Source organism: Protopterus annectens, chromosome 12.part0, assembly GCF_019279795.1.
Source record: "Protopterus annectens isolate FY-2018-M chromosome 12.part0, PAN1.0, whole genome shotgun sequence".
Lineage (NCBI taxonomy): Eukaryota > Metazoa > Chordata > Ceratodontiformes > Protopteridae > Protopterus > Protopterus annectens.
The window spans coordinates 409,838,375-409,861,218 of NC_056746.1; the positions used below are offsets into that span (position 1 = coordinate 409,838,375).

The 22,844-nt window shown below is 40.5% G+C and overlaps 1 protein-coding gene across 3 annotated transcripts in view; it reads right to left on the bottom strand.

The window, feature by feature from the left end:
* ADAP1 (ArfGAP with dual PH domains 1) overlaps positions 1 to 22,844 on the bottom strand; it is a 1,397,730-nt gene that overhangs the window by 195,320 nt on the left and 1,179,566 nt on the right. For all 3 annotated transcript variants that reach the window (XM_044089521.1, XM_044089522.1, XM_044089520.1), the window contains one exon: positions 19,924 to 20,036. In XM_044089521.1, the coding sequence (XP_043945456.1) occupies positions 19,924 to 20,036 (113 nt within the window). The remainder of the gene's footprint in view (positions 1 to 19,923; positions 20,037 to 22,844) is intronic.

The window sequence follows — 22,844 nt, forward strand, 5'->3', positions numbered from 1 at the left end:
TAGCATCCGTTTTGGTTAATGATTTACAAACACATTACCACCAAAAAGCATTTCTCCCTCACTACTTTCCACCTACTACTACAGCAATGTAACTGGGCCTCTCTCAAATACCTACCATTAGATGATGCAGTTCAGTACTTCAACAAAACCTTCCTTACTACTCTCAGTAAACTAGCCCCCACCATAAAATGTCATGTTAGGACCAAGCCTCTCCCATGGTTGTCCAAAAGTACCAAATTACTAATGCAAAGCAGAGACAATGCCCGGTAAAAATATCATACAACTAGAGAAAAATAAGACCTAACCAACTATCAACAGCTAAAAAACTTAACTTAACTGAAATTCTGCACTACAAACTTTTTAAAAAAAAAATATATATATAAAATAAATATATAAAAAATATTTATATAAAAAATATAAAAAATATATAAAATATAATATATATTGTTATGTATTTTATATATATATATATATATATATATTTTTTTTTTTTTCATTATTTTTATATAATGAATGCCATATTGTGGAATTAAATGAATGGCATAGCATAGTATGAATGCCATAGATTTAGTAATATGGTCATCATAGCTAGTTAAAATTATGTACTAACATCGGTAATTTCTTGTATAGTAATTTTAGTAACTGTTAATGATGCCTAAATTTATTTCTCGAACTCCCAGCTGAGTTATTTTTCTGGGCTAGCCAGTATGAAATGTTGTACTAAAAAAAGTTTGAAGTGCAAAAAAGTTTGTAGTGCAGAATTTCAGCAGTGTAATAGTAATTCCTTATAGGTAACCTTATTATTTCATATGTTTACCTGTTCTTATTGTTTAAAGTATCCCTATCAGCATACTTTACTTTTAAAGTAAAGAACATTCACTAATAACTGTAGGTGTATCAGAGTACTCAGCAATAACTGTAGGTGTATGAGAACACTCGCCAATAACTGGAGGTGTATGAGAACACTCACCAATAACTGGAGGTGTATGAGAGCACTCACTAATAACTGTAGGTGTACCAGAGTACTCACCAATAATTAAGTGTATAAAAGCACTCACCAATAACTGTAGGTGTATCAGAGTACTCAGCAATAACTGTAGGTGTATGAGAACACTCACCTACAACTGTAGATGTATGAGAACACTCACCTATAACTGTAGGTATATGAGAACACTCACCTATAACTGGAGCTGTATGAGAACACTCACCAATAAAAGGAGGTATATGAGAACACTCACCAATAACTGTAGGTGTATCAGAGTACTCACCAATAATTAAGTGTATGAAAGCACTCACCAATAAGTGCAGGTGTATGAGAACACTCACTAATAATTGTAGGTGTACCAGAGTACTCAGCAATAACTGTAGGTGTATGAGAGCACTCATGAATAATTGTAAGTGTATGACAGCACTGACTAATAACTGGAGGTGTATGAGAGCACTCACCGATTAATTAAGTGTATGAGAGCACTTACCAATAACTGTAGGTGTATGAGAGCACTGAGCAATAACTGTAGGTGTATGAGAACACTCACTAATAACTGTAGGTATATCAAAGTACTCAGCAATAACTGTAGGTGTATGCGAGCACTCACCAGTAACTGGAGGTGTATGACAGCAGCCAGCAATAACTGCAGGTATATGAGAGCACTCACCAATAATTAAGTGTATAAGAGTACTCATTAATAACGGCATGTGTATCAGAGCACTCACCAATAACTGCAGGTGTATGAGAGTACTCACCAATAAATGGACATGTATGAGAGCATTCACCAATAACTGCAGATGCATGACAGCACTCACCAAAAAATGCAGGTGTATGAGAGCAGTCACCAATAACCGCAAGAGTATGAGAACACTCACCAATAACTGCAGGTATATGAGAGCAGTCACCAAAAACTGGAGGTGTATGAGAGCACTCACCAAAAACTGCAGGTGTATGAGAGCACTCACCAATAACTGCAGATGTATGAGAACATTCACCAATAATTAAGTATATGAGAGCACTAACCAATAACTGGAGGTATATGAGAGCACTCACCAATATCTGCAGGTGTATGAAAGCACTCACCAATAACTGCAGGTGTATGAGAGCACTCACCAGTAATTAAGTGTATGAGAGCACTCACCAATAACTGCAGGTGTATGAGAGCACTCACCAGTAATTAAGTGTATGAGAGCACTAACCAATAACTGCAGGTGTATGAGAGCAGTCACCAATAACTGGAGGTGTATGAGAGCACTCACCAATAACTGCAGGTGTATGAGAGCACTCACTAATAACTGTAGGTGTATGAGTGAACTCAACAAGAACCGTGGGTGTAAGAGAGCACTCACCAATAACTGGAAGTGTATGGGAGCACTCACCAATAACCGCAGCTGTATGAGAGCACTCATCAATAACTGCAGATGTATGAAAACACTCACCAATAATTAAGTGTATGAGAGTACTAACCAATAACTGGAGGTGTATGAGAGCACTAACCAATAAATGGAGGTGTATGAGAGCACTCACCAATATCTGCAGATGTATGAAAACACTCACCAATAATTAAGTGTATGAGAGCACTAACCAATAACTGGAGGTGTAGGAGAGCACTCACCAATATCTGCAGGTGTATGAAAGCACTCACCAATAATTGCACATGCATGAGAGCACTCACCAATAATTGCAGGTGCATGAGTGAACTCATCAAGAACTGCGGGTGTAACAGAGCACTCACCGATAACTGGAGGTGTATGAGAGCACTCATCAATACCTGGAGGTGTATTAGAGCACTTACCAATAACTGGAGGTGTATGAGATCACTCACTAATAACTGGAGATGTATGAGAGCAGTCACCAATATCTGCAGGTATATGAGAGCATTCATCAATAAATGGAGGTGTATGAGAGCACACACCAATAACTGTATGTATATGAGAGCACTCACCAATATCTGCAGGTATATGAGAGCACTCACTAATAACTGTATGTATATGAGAGCACTCACCAATATCTGCAGGTATATGAGAGCACTCACCTATAACTGGAGGTGTATGAGAGCACTCACCAATAACTGCAGGTGTATGAGAGCACTCAGCAATAACTGGAGGTGTATGAGAGCACTCACCAATAACTGTAAGTGTATGAAAACACTCACCAATAATTAAGTGTATGAGAACACTCACCAATATCTGCAGGTGTATGAGAACACTCGCCTATAATTGGAGGTGTATGAGAGCACTCACCAATATCTGCAGGTGTATGAAAGCACTCACCTATAACTGGAGGTGTATGAGAGCAGTCACCAATATCTGCAGGTGTATGAGAGCATTCACCAATAAATGGAGGTGTATGAGAGCACACACCAATAACTGCAGGTATATGAGAGCAGTCATCAATAACTGGAGGTGTAAGAGAGTGCTCACCAATAACTGTAGGTGTAAGAGAGCACTCACCAACAACAGGAGGTGTATGAGAGCACTCACCAATATCTGCAGGTGTATGAGTGCACTCACCAATAACTGTAGGTGTATGACAGCACTCACCAATAACTGGAGGTGTATGAGAGAACTCACCAATAACTGGAGGTATAAGAGAGCACTCACACATAAATGGAGGTTCATGACAGCACTCACCAAGAACTTCAGGTGTATGAAAGCACTCACCAATAAATGGAGGTGCATCAGAACACTCACCAGGAACTGTATGTGTGTGGGAGCACTCACCAATATCTGCAGGTGTATGACAGTGCTCACTAATAACTTGAGGTATATGAGAGCACTCACCAATAACTGCAGGTATATGAGAGCACTCACTAATAACTGCAGGTGTATGACAGCACTCACTAATAACTTGAGTTGTATGAGACCACTCACCAATAACTGCAGGTATATGAGAGCACTCACTAATAACTGCAGGTGTATGAGAGCACTCACTAATAACTTGAGGTGTATGAGACCACTCACCAATAACTGCAGGTATTTGAGAGCACTCACTAATAACTGCAGGTGTATGACAGCACTCACTAATAACTTGAGGTGTATGAGACCATTCACCAATAACTGCAGGTATATGAGAGCACTCACTAATAACTGCAGGTGTATGAGAGCAGTCACTAATAACTGTAGGTGAATGAGAGCACTCACCAAGAACTGCAGGTGTAGGAGAGCACTCACCTATAACTGGAGGTGTATGAGAGCACTCATCAATAACTGGAGGTGTATGAGAGCACTCACCTATAACTGGAGGTGTATGAGAGCACTCACCAATAACTGGAGGTGTATGAGAGCACTCACCAATAACTGTAGGTGTATGAGAGCACTCACCTATAACTGGAGGTGTATGAGAGCACTAACCAATAACTGTAGGGGTATGAGAGGACTTACCAATAACTGTATATGTATGAGAGCACTCACCTATAACTGGAGGTATATGAGAGCACTCACCAATATCTGCAGGTGTATGAGAGCACTCACCTATAACTGGAGGTGTATGAGAGCAGTCACCAATATCTGCAGGTGTATGAGAGCATTCATCAATAAATGGAGGTGTATGAGAGCACACACCAATAACTGCAGGTATATGAGAGCACTCATCAATAACTGGATGTGTATGAGAGTGCTCACCAACAACAGGAGGTGTATGAGAGCACTCACCAATATCTGCAGGTGTATGAGAGCACTCACCTATAACTGGAGGTGTATGAGAGCACTCACCAATAACTGCAGGTGCACGAAAGCACTCATCAATAACTGGAGGTGTATGAGAGCACTCACCTATAACTGGAGGTGTATGAGAGCACTAACCAATAACTGTAGGGGTATGAGAGGACTTACCAATAACTGTATATGTATGAGAGCACTCACCTATAACTGGAGGTATATGAGAGCACTCACCAATATCTGCAGGTGTATGAGAGCACTCACCAATAACTGTAGGTGTATGAGAGCATTCACTAATAACTGTAGGTGTATGAGAGCACTCACCAATAACTGCAGGTGTATGAGAGCACTCACTAATAACTTGAGGTGTATGAGACCACTCATCAATAACTGCAGGTATATGGGAGCACTCACTAATAACTGCAGGTGTATGAGAGCACTCACCAATAACTGGAGGTGTATGAGAGCACTCACCAATAACTGGAGGTGTATGAGAACACTCACCAACAACTGTAGGTGTATGAGAGCACTCACCTATAACTGGAGGTGTAAGAGAGCACTAACCAATAACTGTAGGGGTATGAGAGGACTTACCAATAACTGTATATGTATGAGAGCACTCACCTATAACTGGAGGTATATGAGAGCACTCACCAATATCTGCAGGTGTATGAGAGCACTCACCTATAACTGGAGGTGTATGAGAGCAGATACCAATATCTGCAGGTGTATGAGAGCATTCATCAATAAATGGAGGTGTATGAGAGCACACACCAATAACTTCAGGTATATGAGAGCACTCATCAATAACTGGAGGTGTATGAGAGTGCTCACCAACAACAGGAGGTGTATGAGAGCACTCACCAATATCTGCAGGTGTATGAGAGCACTCACCTATAACTGGAGGTGTATGAGAGCACTCACCAATAACTGCAGGTGCACGAAAGCACTCATCAATAACTGAAGGTGTATGAGAGGACTTACCAATAACTGCAGGTGTATGACAGCACTCACCAATAACTGAAGGTGTATGAGAACACTCACCAATAACTGTAGGTGTATGAGAGCACTCACCAATAACTGCAGTTGCATGAGAGCACTCACCAATAACTGAAGGTGTATGAGAGCACTCACCAATAACTGTAGGTGTATGAGAGCATTCACCAATAACTGCAGGTGCATGAGAGCACTCACCAATAACTGGAGGTGTATGAGAGCAATCACCAATAACTGCAGGTGTATGAGATCACTCACCAAAAACTGGAGGTGTATGAGAGCAGTCACCAATATCTGCAGGTGTATGAGAGCATTCACCAATAAATGGAGGTGTATGAGAGCACACACCAATAACTGCACGTGTATGAGAGCACTCATCAATAACTGTAGGTGAATGAGAGTGCTTACCAATAACTGTAGGTGTAAGAGAGCACTCGCCAATAACAGGAGGTGTATGAGAGCACTCACCAATATCTGCAGGTGTATGAGAGCACTCACCTATAATTGGAGGTGTATGAGAGCACTCACCAATAACTGTAGGTGTACGAGAGCACTCATCAATAACTGGAGGTGTATGGGAGGACTTACCAATAACTACAGGTGTATGACAGCACTCACCAATAACTGAAGGTGTATGAGAACACTCACCAATAACTGTAGGTGTATGAGAGCACTCACCAATAACTGCAGTTGCATGAGAGCACTCGCCAATAACTGGAGGTGTATGAGAGCAATCACCAATAACTGCAGGTGTATGAGATCACTCACCAATAACTGGAGGTGCATCACAGCACTCACCAAGAACTGTATGTGTGTGGGAGCACTCACCAATAACTGCAGGTGTATGAGAGCACTCACTAATAACTTGAGGTGTATGAGACCACTCATCAATAACTGCAGGTATATGAGAGCACTCACTAATAACTGCAGGTGTTTGAGAGCACTCGCCAATAACTGGAGGTGTATGAGAGCACTCACCAATAACTGGAGGTGTATGACAGCACTCACCAATTAACTGCAGGTGCATGAGAACACTCACCAATAACTGCAGGTGTATGAGAGCACTCAGCAATAACAAGAGGTGTATGAGAGCAATCACCAATAACTGCAGGTGTATGAGAGCACTCAGCAGTAACTGGAGGTGTATGAGATTACTCACCAATAACTGTAAGTGTATGAGAACACTCATCAATAATTAAGTGTATGAGAACACTCACCAATATCTGCAGGTGTATGAGAACACTCACCTATAACTGGAGGTGTATGAGAGCACTCACCAATATCTGCAGGTGTAGGAGAGCACTCACCTATAACTGGAGGTATATGAGAGCACTCACCAATATCTGCAGGTGTATGAGAGCACTCACCTATAACTGGAGGTGTTTGAGAGCACTCACCAATATCTGCAGGTGTATGAGAGCACTCACCTATAACTGGAGGTATATGAGAGCACTCACCAATATCTGCGGGTGTATGAGAGCACTCACCTATAACTGGAGGTGTATGAGAGCAGTTACAAATATCTGCAGGTGTATGAGAGCATTTGTCAATAAATGGAGGTGTATGAGAGCACACACCAATAACTGCAGGTATATGAGAGCACTCATCAATAAATGGAGGTGTATGAGAGTGCTCACCAATAACTGTAGGTGTAAGAGAGCACTCACCAACAACAGGAGGTGTATGAGAGCACTCACCAATATCTGCAGGTGTATGAGAGCACTCACCTATAACTGGAGGTGTATGAGAGCACTCACCAATAACTGCAGGTGCACGAAAGCACTCATCAATATCTGGAGGTGTATGAGAGGACTTACCAATAACTGCAGGTGTATGACAGCACTCATCAATATCTGGAGGTGTATGAGAGGACTTACCAATAACTGCAGGTGTATGACAGCACTCACCAATAACTGAAGGTGTATGAGAACACTCACCAATAACTGTAGGTGTATGAGAGCACTCACCAATAACTGCAGTTGCATGAGAGCACTCACCAATAACTGAAGGTGTATGAGAACACTCACCAATAACTGTAGGTGTATGAGAGCATTCACCAATAACTGCAGTTGCATGAGAGCACTCACCAATAACTGGAGGTGTATGAGAGTAATCGCCAATAACTGCAGGTGTATGAGATCACTCACCAATAACTGGAGGTGTATGACAGCAGTCACCAATATCTGCAGGTGTATGAGAGGATTCACCAATAAATGGAGGTGTATGAGAGCACACACCAATAACTGCAGGTGTATGAGAGCACTCATCAATAACTGTAGGTGTATGAGAGTGCTTACCAATAACTGTAGGTGTAAGAGAGCACTCACCAATAACAGGAGGTGTATGAGAGCACTCACCAATATCTGCAGGTGTATGAGAGCACTCACCTATAATTGGAGGTGTATGAGAGCACTCACCAATAACTGCAGGTGTACGAGAGCACTCATCAATAACTGGAGGTGTATGGGAGGACTTACCAATAACTACAGGTGTATGACAGCACTCACCAATAACTGAAGGTGTATGAGAGCACTCACCAATAACTGTAGGTGTATGAGAGCACTCACCAATAACTGCAGTTGCATGAGAGCACTCGCCAATAACTGGAGGTGTATGAGAGCAGTCACCAATATCTGCAGGTGTATGAGAGCATTCACCAATAAATGGAGGTGTATGAGAGCACACACCAATAACTGCAGGTGTATGAGAGCACTCATCAATAACTGTAGGTGTATGAGAGTGCTTACCAATAACTGTAGGTGTAAGAGAGCACTCACCAATAACAGGAGGTGTATGAGAGCACTCACCAATATCTGCAGGTGTATGAGAGCACTCACCTATAATTGGAGGTATATGAGAGCACTCACCAATAACTGCAGGTGTACGAGAGCACTCATCAATAACTGGAGGTGTATGAGAGGACTTACCAATAACTGCAGGGGTATGACAGCACTCACCAATAACTGAAGGTGTATGAGAACATTCACCAATAACTGTAGGTGTATGAGAGCACTCACCAATAACTGCAGTTGCAAGAGAGCACTCACCAATAACTGAAGGTGTATGAGAACACTCACCAATAACTGTAGGTGTATGAGAGCACTCACCAATAACTGCAGTTGCATGACAGCACTCACCAATAACTGGAGGTGTATGAGAGCAATCACCAATAACTGCAGGTGTATGAGAGAACTCAGCAATAACTGGAGGTATAAGAGAGCACTCACAAATAAATGGAGGTTCATGAAAGCACTCACCAAGAACTTCAGGTGAATGAAAGCACTCACCAATAACCGGAGGTGCATCAGAGCACTCACCAAGAACTGTATGTGTGTGGGAGCACTCACCAATATCTGCATGTGTATGAGAGCACTCACTAATAACTTGAGGTGTATGAGACCACTCACCAATAGCTGCAGGTGTATGAGAGCACTCAGCAATAACTGGAGGTGTATGAGAGCACTCACCAATAACTGTAAGTGTATGAGAACACTCACCAATAATTAAGTGTATGAGAACACTCACCAATATCTGCAGGTGTATGAGAACACTCACCTATAACTGGAGGTGTATGAGAGCACTCACCAATATCTGCAGGTGTATGAGAGCACTCACCTATAACTGGAGGTATATGAGAGTAATCACCAATATCTGCAGGTGTATGAGAGCACTCACCTATAACTGGAGGTGTATGAGAGCAGTCACCAATATCTGCAGGTGTATGAGAGCATTCATCAATAAATGGAGGTGTATGAGAGCACACACCAATAACTGCAGGTATATGAGAGCACTCATCAATAAATGGAGGTGTATGAGAGTGGTTACCAATAACTGTAGGTGTAAGAGAGAACTCACCAACAACAGGAGGTGTATGAGAGCACTCACCAATATCTGCAGGTGTATGAGAGCACTCACCTATAACTGGAGGTGTATGAGAGCACTCACCAATAACTGCAGGTGCACGAAAGCACTCATCAATAACTAGATGTGTATGAGAGGACTTACCAATAACTGCAGGTGTATGACAGCACTCACCATTAACTGAAGGTGTATGAGAGTAATCACCAATAACTGCAGGTCTATGAGATCACTCACCAATAACTGGAGGTGTATGAGAGTAATCACCAATAACTGCAGGTCTATGAGATCACTCACCAATAACTGGAGGTGTATGAGAGCAGTCACCAATATCTGCAGGTGTATGAGAGCATTCACCAATAAATGGAGGTGTATGAGAGCACACACCAATAACTGTAGGTGTATGAGAGCACTCATCAATAGCTGTAGGTGTATGAGAGTGGTTACCAATAACTGTAGGTGTAAGAGAGCACTCATCAATAACAGGAGGTGTATGAGAGCACTCACCAATATCTGCAGGTGTATGAGAGCACTCACCTATAATTGGAGGTGTATGAGAGCACTCACCAATAACTGCAGGTGTACGAGAGCACTCATCAATAACTGGATGTGTATGAGAGGACTTACCAATAACTGCAGGTGTATGACAGCACTCACCATTAACTGAAGGTGTATGAGAACATTCACCAATAACTGTAGCTGTATGAGAGCACTCACCAATAACTGCAGTTGCATGAGAGCACTCACCAATAACTGAAGGTGTATGAGAACACTCACCAATAACTGTAGGTGTTTGAGAGCACTCACCAATAACTGCAGTTGCATGACAGCACTCACCAATAACTGGAGGTGTATGAGAGTAATCACCAATAACTGCAGGTGTATGAGATCACTCACCAATAACTGGAGGTGTATGAGAGAACTCACCAATAACTGGAGGTATAAGAGAGCACTCACAAATAAATGAAGGTTCATGAGAGCACTCACCAAGAACTTCAGGTGTATGAAAGCACTCACCAATAACTGGAGGTGCATCAGAGCACTCACCAAGAACTGTATGTGTGTGGGAGCACTCACCAATATCTGCATGTGTATGAGAGCACTCACTAATAACTTGAGGTGTATGAGACCACTCACCAATAACTGCAGGTATATGAGAGCACTCACTAATATCTGTAGATGAATGAGAGCACTTACGAAAAACTGCAGGTGTATGAGAGCACTCACCTATAACTGGAGGTGTATGAGAGCACTCACCAATAACTGTAGGTGTATGAGAGCACTCACCTATAACTGGAGGTGTATGAGAGCACTCACCAATAACTGTAGGGGTATGAGAGGACTTACCAATAACTGTATGTGTATGAGAGCACTCACCAATAACTGTAGGTGTATGAGAGCACTCACCAATAACTGGAGGTGTATGAGAGCACTCATCAATAACTGGAGGTGGATGAGTGGACTTACCATTAACTGCAGGTGTATGACAGCACTCACCAATAACTGAATGTGTATGAGAACACTCACCAATAACTGTAGATGTATGAGAGCACTCACTAATAACTGTAGGTTTATGACAGCACTAATAACTGTAACCAGTAATGGTGGGAGGTTGGCATAATGGTTAAGGTGTTCACCTTATAGGCGCAAGGTGCAGGGTTTGATTCTCAAATGGGGTAACTGGCTAGGCTTAAAATTGTCCACAAGGGCAGTTAGCCTAGTATTCCCCTACGAGCCTATGAACCTATGAACCCATGACAGCACTCACCAATAACTGTTGGTGTATGAGAGCACTCACCAGTAACTGTAGTTGTATGAGAGCACTCACCAATAACTGTAGTTGTATGAATGCACTGACCTATAACTTCAGGCATATGAGAGCAATCACTAATAACTGTAGGTGTATGAAAACACTCACCAATTACTGCAGGTGTATGAGAGCACTCATGAATACCTGGAGGTGCTTGGAAAGAATGCTCATTGCTGCACCATGTGCATCATATGACTAGAATTATTATTCAGATGTGAGGTGGTCTACTTGGCAGTTCTGTTGAGCATTTAGATGGTAGCCAGAGACACTGTGTTATATCCCACTCTGTAGCTGATAATAGGCAGTTTGGCAGCACAATAAATTATAACCCACACTTTTTTGTCTTCCTTTGTGCAGCAGCAGGAGAAAGGCTTCCAACTTTGTAAATCCTATCACCACTAAAGAAGTACAAGTGAACAATGTTAAAAATCACATGTATTTATAAACATAGAAGGCACAAGTTCAATTTCTTCACAGAACTAGGAAGGTGGCAATTTCTACTGGTACCTATACAGACCCGTATAGTTATGATTGGCACCGTCTCATGTCTGTGCTGTGTTCATTATAAAAATTACTGTTGCAGGGACAGCCACAAGCAGGAAGTAGTTCTGATTCTTGATGTGAGTGGTAAGCTGTAGGGTTTTTCAAAATAAATATTCAGTTGTACCTTTTCCAATGATATTTTGGTGCTTGGTAGTGGGGAAAGCCTTGGGGAACTCCTGTTCACTCAAGTAAAGTGCCCCATTACTACTGGCAACATTTTTTCAGACTTTGTAGAATCCCACCATCTGCTTATACAGACATTGCAATGCTAAGCCCTGTAATGTGGGGACTGAATGATCAAAAATCCAGACTTATACGTATTAAGTCCAAGGTCGCCATTTCTCAGAATAGTCTCTTTTCTCTGATATATGGTGATCTTGACGTTAGCGTATATAAGTCCAGGGCAAAAGTTTTGATCCTCTGGATTTACATACACAGCAGAAATAGAAAATAAATCAGCTTTAGAATTTTCTCTTCTAAAGCAGCAAAATATCCAGACTGTCCTATAAAGCAGCAAATCATTTTTGGATGCTGAGAGAATAAAACAAAGTCCATGTCAAATAAACTGCATGCATACAACAGCAAAGGGAATAAAGGGAGAAAGGAGGAGTGAGCCATGCCATTGCACTGTCATAAGCAAACACTCAATGACAGGATAGAAGGAGAGAAGAGAGGAAGGGAAGGGGGGAGGAGCAATGGAAAGGGGGAGGCATGGGACCAGAACAGAAAGAAATTAAATGGAATAGAATAGAAGCGAAGGTAAGGAAATTGAAAAGGAAGAGAAGGTAAGGAAAGGGAGAAAGGCAAGGGAAGATTTGAGCAATCTAATTATTATTAAAATAGTTATTACTTAACTAGTTCTCCTGCTCTTCAATACAGCCAATCCCAATTTCCCTTTGGACTGAATGTTATCTATTCCTGTTTTGTTGTATCATATACAGAAGCACAAGGGACACCAGCTATCCATATGGATGAGTGTTTTATGGCTTGATAAAAGTTATACTGTGGAAGTAAGACACATGATGTAAGTCATGCCTCCTAGGTCAAAAGCCACAAGGCTACCAGGAGAAATTATCACTGATATGCTTTTAACAGCTGCAGGATGAATGCAGTAAGACTAATGTGGATGAATGCAGTAAGACTAACATGGATGAATGCAGTAGAACAAACATGGATGAATGCATTAAGACTAACGTGGATGAATGCAGTAGGACTAACACGGATGAATGCAGTAAGACTAAAGTGGATGAATGCAGTAGAACAAACATGGATGAATGCAGTAAGACTAACACAGATGAATGCAGTAGGACTAACATGGATGAATGCAGTAGGACTAACATGGATGAATGCAGTAGGACTAACATGGATGAATGCAGTAAGACTAACGTGGATGAATGCAGTAGGACTAACACAGATGAATGGAGTAAAACTAACACAGATGAACGCAGTAGGACTAACATGGATGAATGCAGTAAGACTAACATGGATGAATGTAGTAAGACTAACGTGGATGAATGCACTTAGACTAACATGGATGAATGCAGTAGGACTAACATGGATGAATGCACTAAGACTAACGTGGATGAATGCAGTAGGACTAACACAGATGAATGCAGTAAGACTAACACGGATGAATGCAGTACGACTAATGTGGAAGAATGCAGTAAGACAAATGTGGATGAATGCAGTAAGACTATCATGGATGAATGCAGTAAGACTAACAAGGATGAATGCAGTAAGACTAACATGGATGAATGCAGTAAGTCTAACGTGGATGAATGCAGTAAGACTAACATGGATGAATGCAGTAAGACTAATGTGGATGAATGCAGTAAGACTAACATGGATGAATGCAGTCAGACTAACATGGATGAATGCAATAAGACTATCATGGATGAATGCAGTAAGACTAACGTGGATGAATGCAGTAAGACTAACGTGGATGAATGCAGTAAGACTAACGTGGATGAATGCAGTAAGACTATCATGGATGAATGCAGTAAGACTAACATGGATGAATGCAGTAAGACGCATGGATGAATGCAGTAGGACTAACACAGATGAATGCAGTAAGACTAACATGGATGAATGCAGTAGGACTAACACAGATGAATGCAGTAAGACTAACACAGATGAATGCAATAAGACTATCATGGATGAATACAGTAAGACTAACATGGATGAATATAGTAAGACTAACAAGGATGAATGCAGTAAGACTAACATGGATGAATGCAGTAGGGCTAACATGGATGAATGCAGTAGGACTAACGTGGATGAATGCAGTAGGATGCATGGGTGAATGCAGTAAGACTATCATGGATGAATGTAGTAGAACTAACATGGATGAATGCAGTAAGACTAACATGGATGAATGCAGTAGGACTAACACGGATGAATGCAGTAGGAATAACACAGATGAATGCAGTAGGACTAACACAGATGAATGCAGTAAGACTATCATGGATGAATGCAGTAGAACTAACATGGATGAATGCAGTAGGACTATCATGGATAAATGCAGTAAGACTAACATGAATGAATGCAGTAGGACTATCATGGATAAATGCAGTAAGACTAACATGAATGAATGCAGTAGGACTAACGTGGATGAATGCAGTAAGACTAACACAGATGAATGCAGTACAATGCATGGATCAATGCAGTAAGACTATCATGGATAAATGCAGTAGAACTAACATGGATGGGTTCAGTAAGACTAACGTGGATGAATGCAGTAAGACTAATGTGGATGAATGCAGTAAGACTATCATGGATGAATGCAGTAAGACTAACATGGATGAATGCAGTAAGACTAACACAGATGAATGCAGTAAGACTAACACAGATGAATTCAGTAAGACTAACATGGATGAATGCAGAAAGACTATCATGGATGAATGCAGTAAGACTAACATGGATGAATGCAGTAAGACTAACACAGATGAATGCAGTAAGACTAACACAGATGAATTCAGTAAGACTAACATGGATGAATGCAGTAAGACTAACATGGATGAATGCAGTAAGACTAACATGGATGAAGATGCCAGGATTTATGAAACATAAAATGTGACCCATTAGATAAGCCAAAGAAAATGTTTTGGTGGTATCAAGAGATCAGGCAAATATCTTTGAGGAAAGCTAATTAGTACCATGAAAAATAGAAGTGACATTTTAACATACTGACAACCTTGGTAAAGAACCTGACAAGTCATGGAAGAAAGCAAAATGTTAGCTATTAGATAAGTATGTAAACTTTTTAAAGTCTTGACCTCTGAAGTGTACAGCTGTATATTCAGAGGTTCACCACACTGTTTTTTGAACAGAACATACAGACATTGCTAGATAACCTGATTAATATTTTCCAGAGTACTGCACATATATATTTACAATCATTATACATCCACCTTGTACCTTGTTTATTTTGCTCATTGATGTGATGAGGATGGAGAAATCTGGGCCATGCATTTCTGAGCCATGATGAGTAGTCTGCCCGGCGAACATACATTTCTTAACTTCAGCCAATGCATGAGGTGTTGCTGGAAATAAAGCCCCTTCTCTGCCTCAGTCATGCCCCTTCTCTGCCTCAGTCATGCCCCTTCTCTGCCTCAGTCATGCCCCTTCTCTGCCTCAGTCATGCCCGTTCTCTGCCTGAGTCAATCCCCTTCTCTGCCTGAGTCAATCCCCTTCTCTGCCTCAGTCATGCCCCTTCTCTGCCTGAGTCAAGGCCCTTCTCTACCTCAGTCAATGTGAGACATTGCTTTAGACTGGTAGCATGTCTGTTCTATGCAACCTTTTTACAGCAGTTGAATGTCTGTAATGCAAAACTTACCTGACTATAACAAACCTCAATCAGGACAGCAGCAGCTTACATGAATGAATCTGTAGAATATTTACGTCTATTTTAACTCAGTTTTGCTATCAGATTACATTAAGATGCAGAAAAAAAAGGGCTATTGGTCTTCTGCTAAGCACAGCTCAGTGACAAATGGCAAACACCATAGGTAAAGCAGGAAGTAACACTTCATTATCTGACTAGACTTCACTCCTTGTGACTGAGAATTTGGCTTGAGGTGTTCATACTGGAGACGTTTAGTAGCTATGACCGTCCAAAGGTAAGTTGATAAACTTAAAAACCACATTATTATCACTGGTCGGCTTGTCTGACTATCACAACAAGTCAGTTTGGAATAAAACTATGTGGAATGGCTCAAGCATTTTAAGGCTGAGCAATAGCTGTATAAAGCTATGCCTGTTGTTGAGGTAGGGATGGGCATGCCTAATCTTGGGTTTCCTGGCATAAAGTGTGATAATTTTTTATAGTTGTCCTCTAGGATGTAGTATCCATCTTTGAGAAATCCACAGAAGCCTATGCTCATCTGGCACATTTAAGCTGATGAAACCATTACTAGCACTAAAAGTATGGATAAACCGCAATGCTCATACCTTTACATGTCTTGGTGCCTTTATTGTAAAATCACTACCAAGGCATATCAGAAGTAAGATGAATGGTTCAAAGGTTACGAGAAAGCCAATGTGCACTTCATGAAACCATTTAAGTGTAAGTATCGTGACAGGACTAGGCTGCCCAATGATATTACTTAGACCTAATACAATAAATTGTTCAGTACCTTCCAAATTGTCTCATTTGATGAACCTTCATCTATATGTCTCCAGCTGCCCACTGGTATTACCTAAAACCTAATAAAGTACATTGTTCAGTACCTTGTAAATTGTCTCACTTGACGAATCTTCATGTATATGTTTCCAAGGACTACTGCCCTACGGTCTTCCTGCTGGTCACCTTTTGTTAATTGACACATAACTTTCACAATACTCCGCCCTTTGATACAGAGTCTGGTTGGGTACTGTTAATGAAGCTTACTGGTGTGCTTATAACAGCCAAATGCCTTTGAACTGGAAGTGGTTGGATGAGCACAACTTTTATGTACTGCATTTTTTATGGTCGGCTTTACTTCTTATACAGACAATCGTCACTCTTTACTGAGTTCACTAAGCACCGGAGAACATTATAAAATGTAACAACCAAAAGCTCATTCGACAAAATTGTTTTGATAAAACAGGTTTTGATGTATCAGTCATCAAACATATGAGTGGATGCTTTTAATAACACTATTATAGGTGCCACTGGCAACTTTCAGTTCAGAGTATCTGTAAACTGTTACTACACTGGACAGTATAAATCTTTTATGGTTAAACATCTGATTTATAATGAAGCTTGTTTTATATTTATTTGTGCTTTTTGCAGCAAAACGATAACTGCTAGTTTTTAACATCTAGCTCACCAGTGCATTTTTTCCTTGTCCCTATCACTGCACCACCTTCCAGATTTCCTAATATCTCAGTGAAGATGAAGTGAATAGGGTAAACATTGTTCACAGCCAGCAGCCCCCTAGAGATTATCCGTTTAACCCTCACCAACATCTATGTCCAGTTACACAAGGGAGGGGATTACAATGCTTATTTGCATTTTCCCCAACACAGCACACACACACACACACACACACACACACACACACGCACACACACGCACACACACGCACACACACACACACACACACACACACACACACACACACACACACACACACACACACACACACACTCACACACACTCACACACAGACTAGTGCTCAGTCAAAAAGCACCTCTGACTTGTGGGACCCCTCAGCACCTCTTGTACACTGCAGATTGTATCACCTAACACCTTGCAGAAAGGGCAACTACCCCTTTGCTCCATCCTAGCTATGATTGTGGCTGATGTAGAATTTGGATCTAGATCATAGCTGAAGAATCCACAAAAAGATGGTATAAAAATAATGGAAGAACATTTTATGATGAATGGGTATGAGACATCAATTGATAGGGGAAGAAGCTGTGTTAAAAATACAAACAATATGTGTGGATTTCTTTACTTTGTAAAGGCTGTGGCCGAGGCGCTAGAGAAAGTTGGTCTGTTCATTAAATTTTTATGAAAGTAGAGCTGTTACTCACTGGTGTTTTCTGGTCGTTGCTTTATTTTGTGCTTCTACACTAGTGGTAATATGTGTGGATAGTTATGAGTGGAGCATTTTTAATAGATAATTTCTTAAGGCACATTGCATGTAAAGGAGTTAAGAAATACAAAGCACAAAAATTAAGGATATATAATGCAGAAGGGTGCAGTCAAGAAGAGTCAACAGAACATGTAAATTTACAATGCAGTACAATTCATAGTTTCATAGTTTCATAGTATAGTACTAGGCTATCTGCCCTGGGGCATTTGTAAGCCTAGCCATAGTGACATGGCTTTTGCCACCCCATGAAATGGTACAAAAATGTACATTATAAATCTAGAATACTGTGCCTCTGTCTAGTAGTGACACAATGAGGGTCCCTTTATACGATAGAATTAGTTTACTGTGCCCCTGTCTAGCAGTGACACAGATGTGACCCCTGGGGTAAACTTACAATCTCCCATCCACTCATCAAGATTTCTCTTGAAGAGAGTCAGTGAGGGGCACTGCCTAATATGAACTGGGATGCTGTTCCAAACCCAAAGCCTCTGGGTTATGAATCTATCCCTCCAGCATGTCCTATTCATACTCGTGCCGAGGTTTAAGTCTTTAGCTCTCATGGTCCTGATGGATTTGGATTTTTTGAGGTGGAGCATGTCCATCAGATCCTGATTGGACATGGCCTTGTACGTCAGGCAGAGATCACCTCTGAGCAGGCGGTATGCTACTGAATAGAGCTGACGTTTCTTTAGTCTGGCAGAATAAGACATATGTTGGAGACCCTTGATCCTTTTGGTGAGTTTGGGGCACTAACAAAAGCATTTTATGGGGAAAATATGATTTGAAATATAAATATCTACAAATTTGCATGAGTATTACAGAATAAAGTGGAATAAAGATATAAAGGAAATGGATTAACTTGTAATGACTTGTGTATCTAGAGAGTAAGATGTGATAAGAAATGCATGAATGTGTAGCAATGCTGAGCTGGCAATGACTACATTTGAGTATAACATACTCTGTCAACATACCCTTTCTTTAGAAGACTTAAGCTGTAGTTGCTGGAGTTTAGTATATCCCAGATATGAAATCTTCTGTGTAATGGTGCATACTGTATGTTAGTTTAATGAAGGTATGTTTGTATGTTTTTGTGGGTATATGCATGTGCTGTGTGGTACTGTTGGGTGCCACATTTGGGATGCTGTTGTTGTGTGTCTAGTTTGAAGAGTTATTGTCAACAAGGACACGTAAGAAGATCCAGTCTTTCCCAAACTGTACTACATCCTTTCTATATCCTCATCATTGACTCGTGGAATATTATAGACGATAACCTAGTGAAGAGTCATTCAGAATATAAATCGACCACTTGTTAAGTAAACAGAATATCCATCTCTGGTGCCTGACATAGCAAACTCGTTGCACCTCTCAACTGTCCAGATTTTTGCAGAATGTCCAGATTCTTGCCTCATAGTTTTGGTCTGTTCTTCATAAAAATTATGGTTTTCTAGCAAATCATCGAGTATCAAAGTCACTAAATAATGACTGACATTGGAGTTTCAGAATTCATATCATTCAGAAAATAGAGGCCAAAGCAAAGCATGTTATTATATCAACTTCCTAAGTTTATAAAAGCAATATTTAAAATCATCCCCTTATTTTGAACCTTTGTCTTACCGCTATTTTTGGCTTTGTTCAGATTTCATGCTCTAAGAGATCGAGAGGTATGGTCAGAGTAAGGAGTTCAGTGATTTGTATACATCTAACCAACGTTCAGATGATGCTCAGAACTTTAGAAATTAAAGTTTGGAATGACAGCATCTTTTCCTAAAATACTCTACATGTTACTGCAACATACACAATCTGCCAGAAGTTGTTTATATGCATGAATGCAGATGTTTAGAAGCAGGATCATGGAAATGTTTATGTCAATGGCTGCTCTACATTTGTATTAAAATTACATGAAAAATATTTAAAACAAATATGAAAAACAAATTAATTTGTCATTTTAACTTGAATTAGTATAAGTTTTTTTGTTTGTTTTCTACTTACATCTTGTTTAGTAAAATACTTTAGAACTCCTTCTCTTTCAGAGAGGATGAACTTTCTGCTTAAGAACTGGCCATTGTCCCTTCCTCGCTTCCACATATACCCTTCTCTGTACCCTGGAAGCAAGCACAAAAGTGATTTGAAATTAATAATATTAATCTCAGAAAAGTAAAAGCAGCCTTCATGGAGAGGCTTGCAATTCACAACTCAGAAAAAATTTATTTTGAAAATTAAAGTAAATATTTAAGCCAAAATTTGTTTCATAAACACTTTATTAAATTATCACTTAAGACAAAGATACACGTACAGTCATAAAAAAGAAAATAAACCATATCAACATTTCATTCATTTAGACATATTATACATTACATATATATTTCCTTTCTTATAACAACTGTCATTCAGTCCAATATTACATACATTTCTCAGTTCCTGCATTCTCTTAATATTTAATGCAGACTAAAATATAAGAATGACTTAGAATCAACATCTGTCTAAGGCCTTTTGTAGTCATTAGCTATGTGGTTCTTAATCAGAGAAATTACTTCATGCAAACTACCTATGAGTTAACTGTAGGCCTCAAAAAGCACTACTACTTGCAAAATGATCTGCTGTAGGGAAAGTACATCAGGAAACTGCAGTTCTTAATCAATTCTAACTTTAGCACTAAAACAGAACTCAGAACTGATGCACAGACTGGATAATCAACCCTTAGTTTTTGTGTAGTAACAGAACTTGTAATTTTAATTAAAATGAGAAATTTAGATGGATGAAGACTGGGGGTACATGTCAATCCAACAAAACCACAGCGATTAAATACATTTAAAAGTACATCAGCATGCCACCCTAGTGGCATAGAGGGATAAAGCCCCGACTACAGCGCAGTCGATCCATGTTTGAGTAGCAGCTCAGGTGACTGATTGAGTGGCAGGGAGCATAAGCATGCCCAGCCTAGTGGGGAGGGCAATGTGTGGGTGGAACACACAGAGCAAAAGGAGCCTCGACAGAGGTCAGGAACCCAACTGTAATGTGCTCAGTTGAAGAAGCAACTTGCCAACAGTAGCAACGTGTGGAAGAGTGGGATAGGGTGGCCTGGTCTGTCCACTGCACGTCCTGTGAGGCCAGCCACAGCACATACACCAGGGGAAATGGGGCAAGATTATGACTGGAGTGGCCAGTAGTCCCAGCATGGACATGGGCACTGGGATGGCTGTCAGGGTGACTCCAAGGGAGGAAAAAGAATGCAAAAAAACATCAACACTAATGAAATACAATCAGAAGTCTGTTCTGACTAAAAAAAATAAGGAAAAACAAATTAAAATGCAACATACTTCCAAAACCATATACAGACCATTTAGCAGAGCAAAGGTTGCCATCTTCTGACCAATATTTTAAAAAACTTACATATGTGAAAAGGAAGTGTCTACCATATGTGATTTGGAGTATAGCAGTTAAACTGTTGTCAGTTTCCCAGACAGCATCCTTTCTTGATTCAAATTTCTCCCAAAATGTAATGTTATTTGATTTATTTAATCTAGGCAACTGTCTCTGGATGACAAAATTCTGTCAAGCACAGACACAATCAGTGAACACTATTTTGTCTTGTTTAGAATTATTGCATTAACAAGTTTCCATGTTATGTTTGATTGACAGTCACTTCCAGTAGCACACACATTTGATGTTTTCAGACTGGGAGTGGCTTAGTGAGCAGTACAGTAATGGAACAGGGACACTGAGGTTCAGGGCACGGGATCTAACTAGGCTCTGACAAGAACCTGTGGAAATCTCCTAAAGCATAATAATACTACTTTCTTGAGAATACAGCTCCTGTATTTCCTGTGCTGTACCTGACCACAGCCCACCGCACAGTACTGTTCACATCCGTCTACAGGAAGAGAAATCACGAAATCACAGCAAGATTAGAAAACACTTTCAACAGCATAAATATTTATAAAGTCTGAATTCATTACTTGGAACAGTCTGTGACTGTGGCCAGCCAAAAGCAAGACTCTGCAGTAACCATGAACAATGCACTGTTGAAACTGCCACAAGGCATTAAGAATAAGGAATAGGATCTTGTTGGATTTTGCCCAGTTGTTAAAGCACTGATAAATGTAGTTCATGAGCAAATGGAAAATCTGTATTTTCTTTCTTTTGGCACAAGGACAGTGTCAAAGGCCTCCAGGGTGTTAGCAGTCTCTGTCACTGCAAAATGAAAGATTCGGTAAGGAGGCAAGTATGTTTAGAGCAGTGATCTTTACATCAGCCCATGAAATACTATGCAGAAAGTTCCACTGAAAGATTAAGGTACTGTTCCAGAACATACACTATCTGAAAAATTGGAAACAATTTTGATTTATGCAGAAGAGATCTGATTAGCCTAAGCTGATCCAATACTCCAAAAAAAGGACTATGATACTGTTTGAGGGGACCAAAATTGCTAAGACGGGCAGGTAATTGGTAGGCTGACAGCAGGTTGAGAGTGGAAGCAAGGCGGCTGTTTAAATAAGAAGCCATCGATCAGTGGAACAGAACACTGGAACAGAACAGGGTACAGTACTGGAATCAGACATTATATTGGAAATGGAGACTAAATCCAGAGTGATCAGTGATGAGACTAACAGTAAGATATTGTGTCAGGATGATGGAGCACTGCAGACTTGAATGGTGGGTAGGATGACAGCAAATGGTGCCTGGTGCAAAGCTGCACACTGTTTTTTCCCCAAAGGTCTTTTTCTCCATCTCTGCGGCCTTCCAGTTCTGATTCCTATTGACACATCTGTTCCTCCCTCATTCACAGCAGCTGAAGATACTGGAGGAACTAGGAATTGTATCATTATCATTCAGGAAGTGAAGTCCCCCCCCCCCAAACAGATTAATGGATATGCTGCTGAAGTGGAACTAGAAATACCAGTCTAGTAATG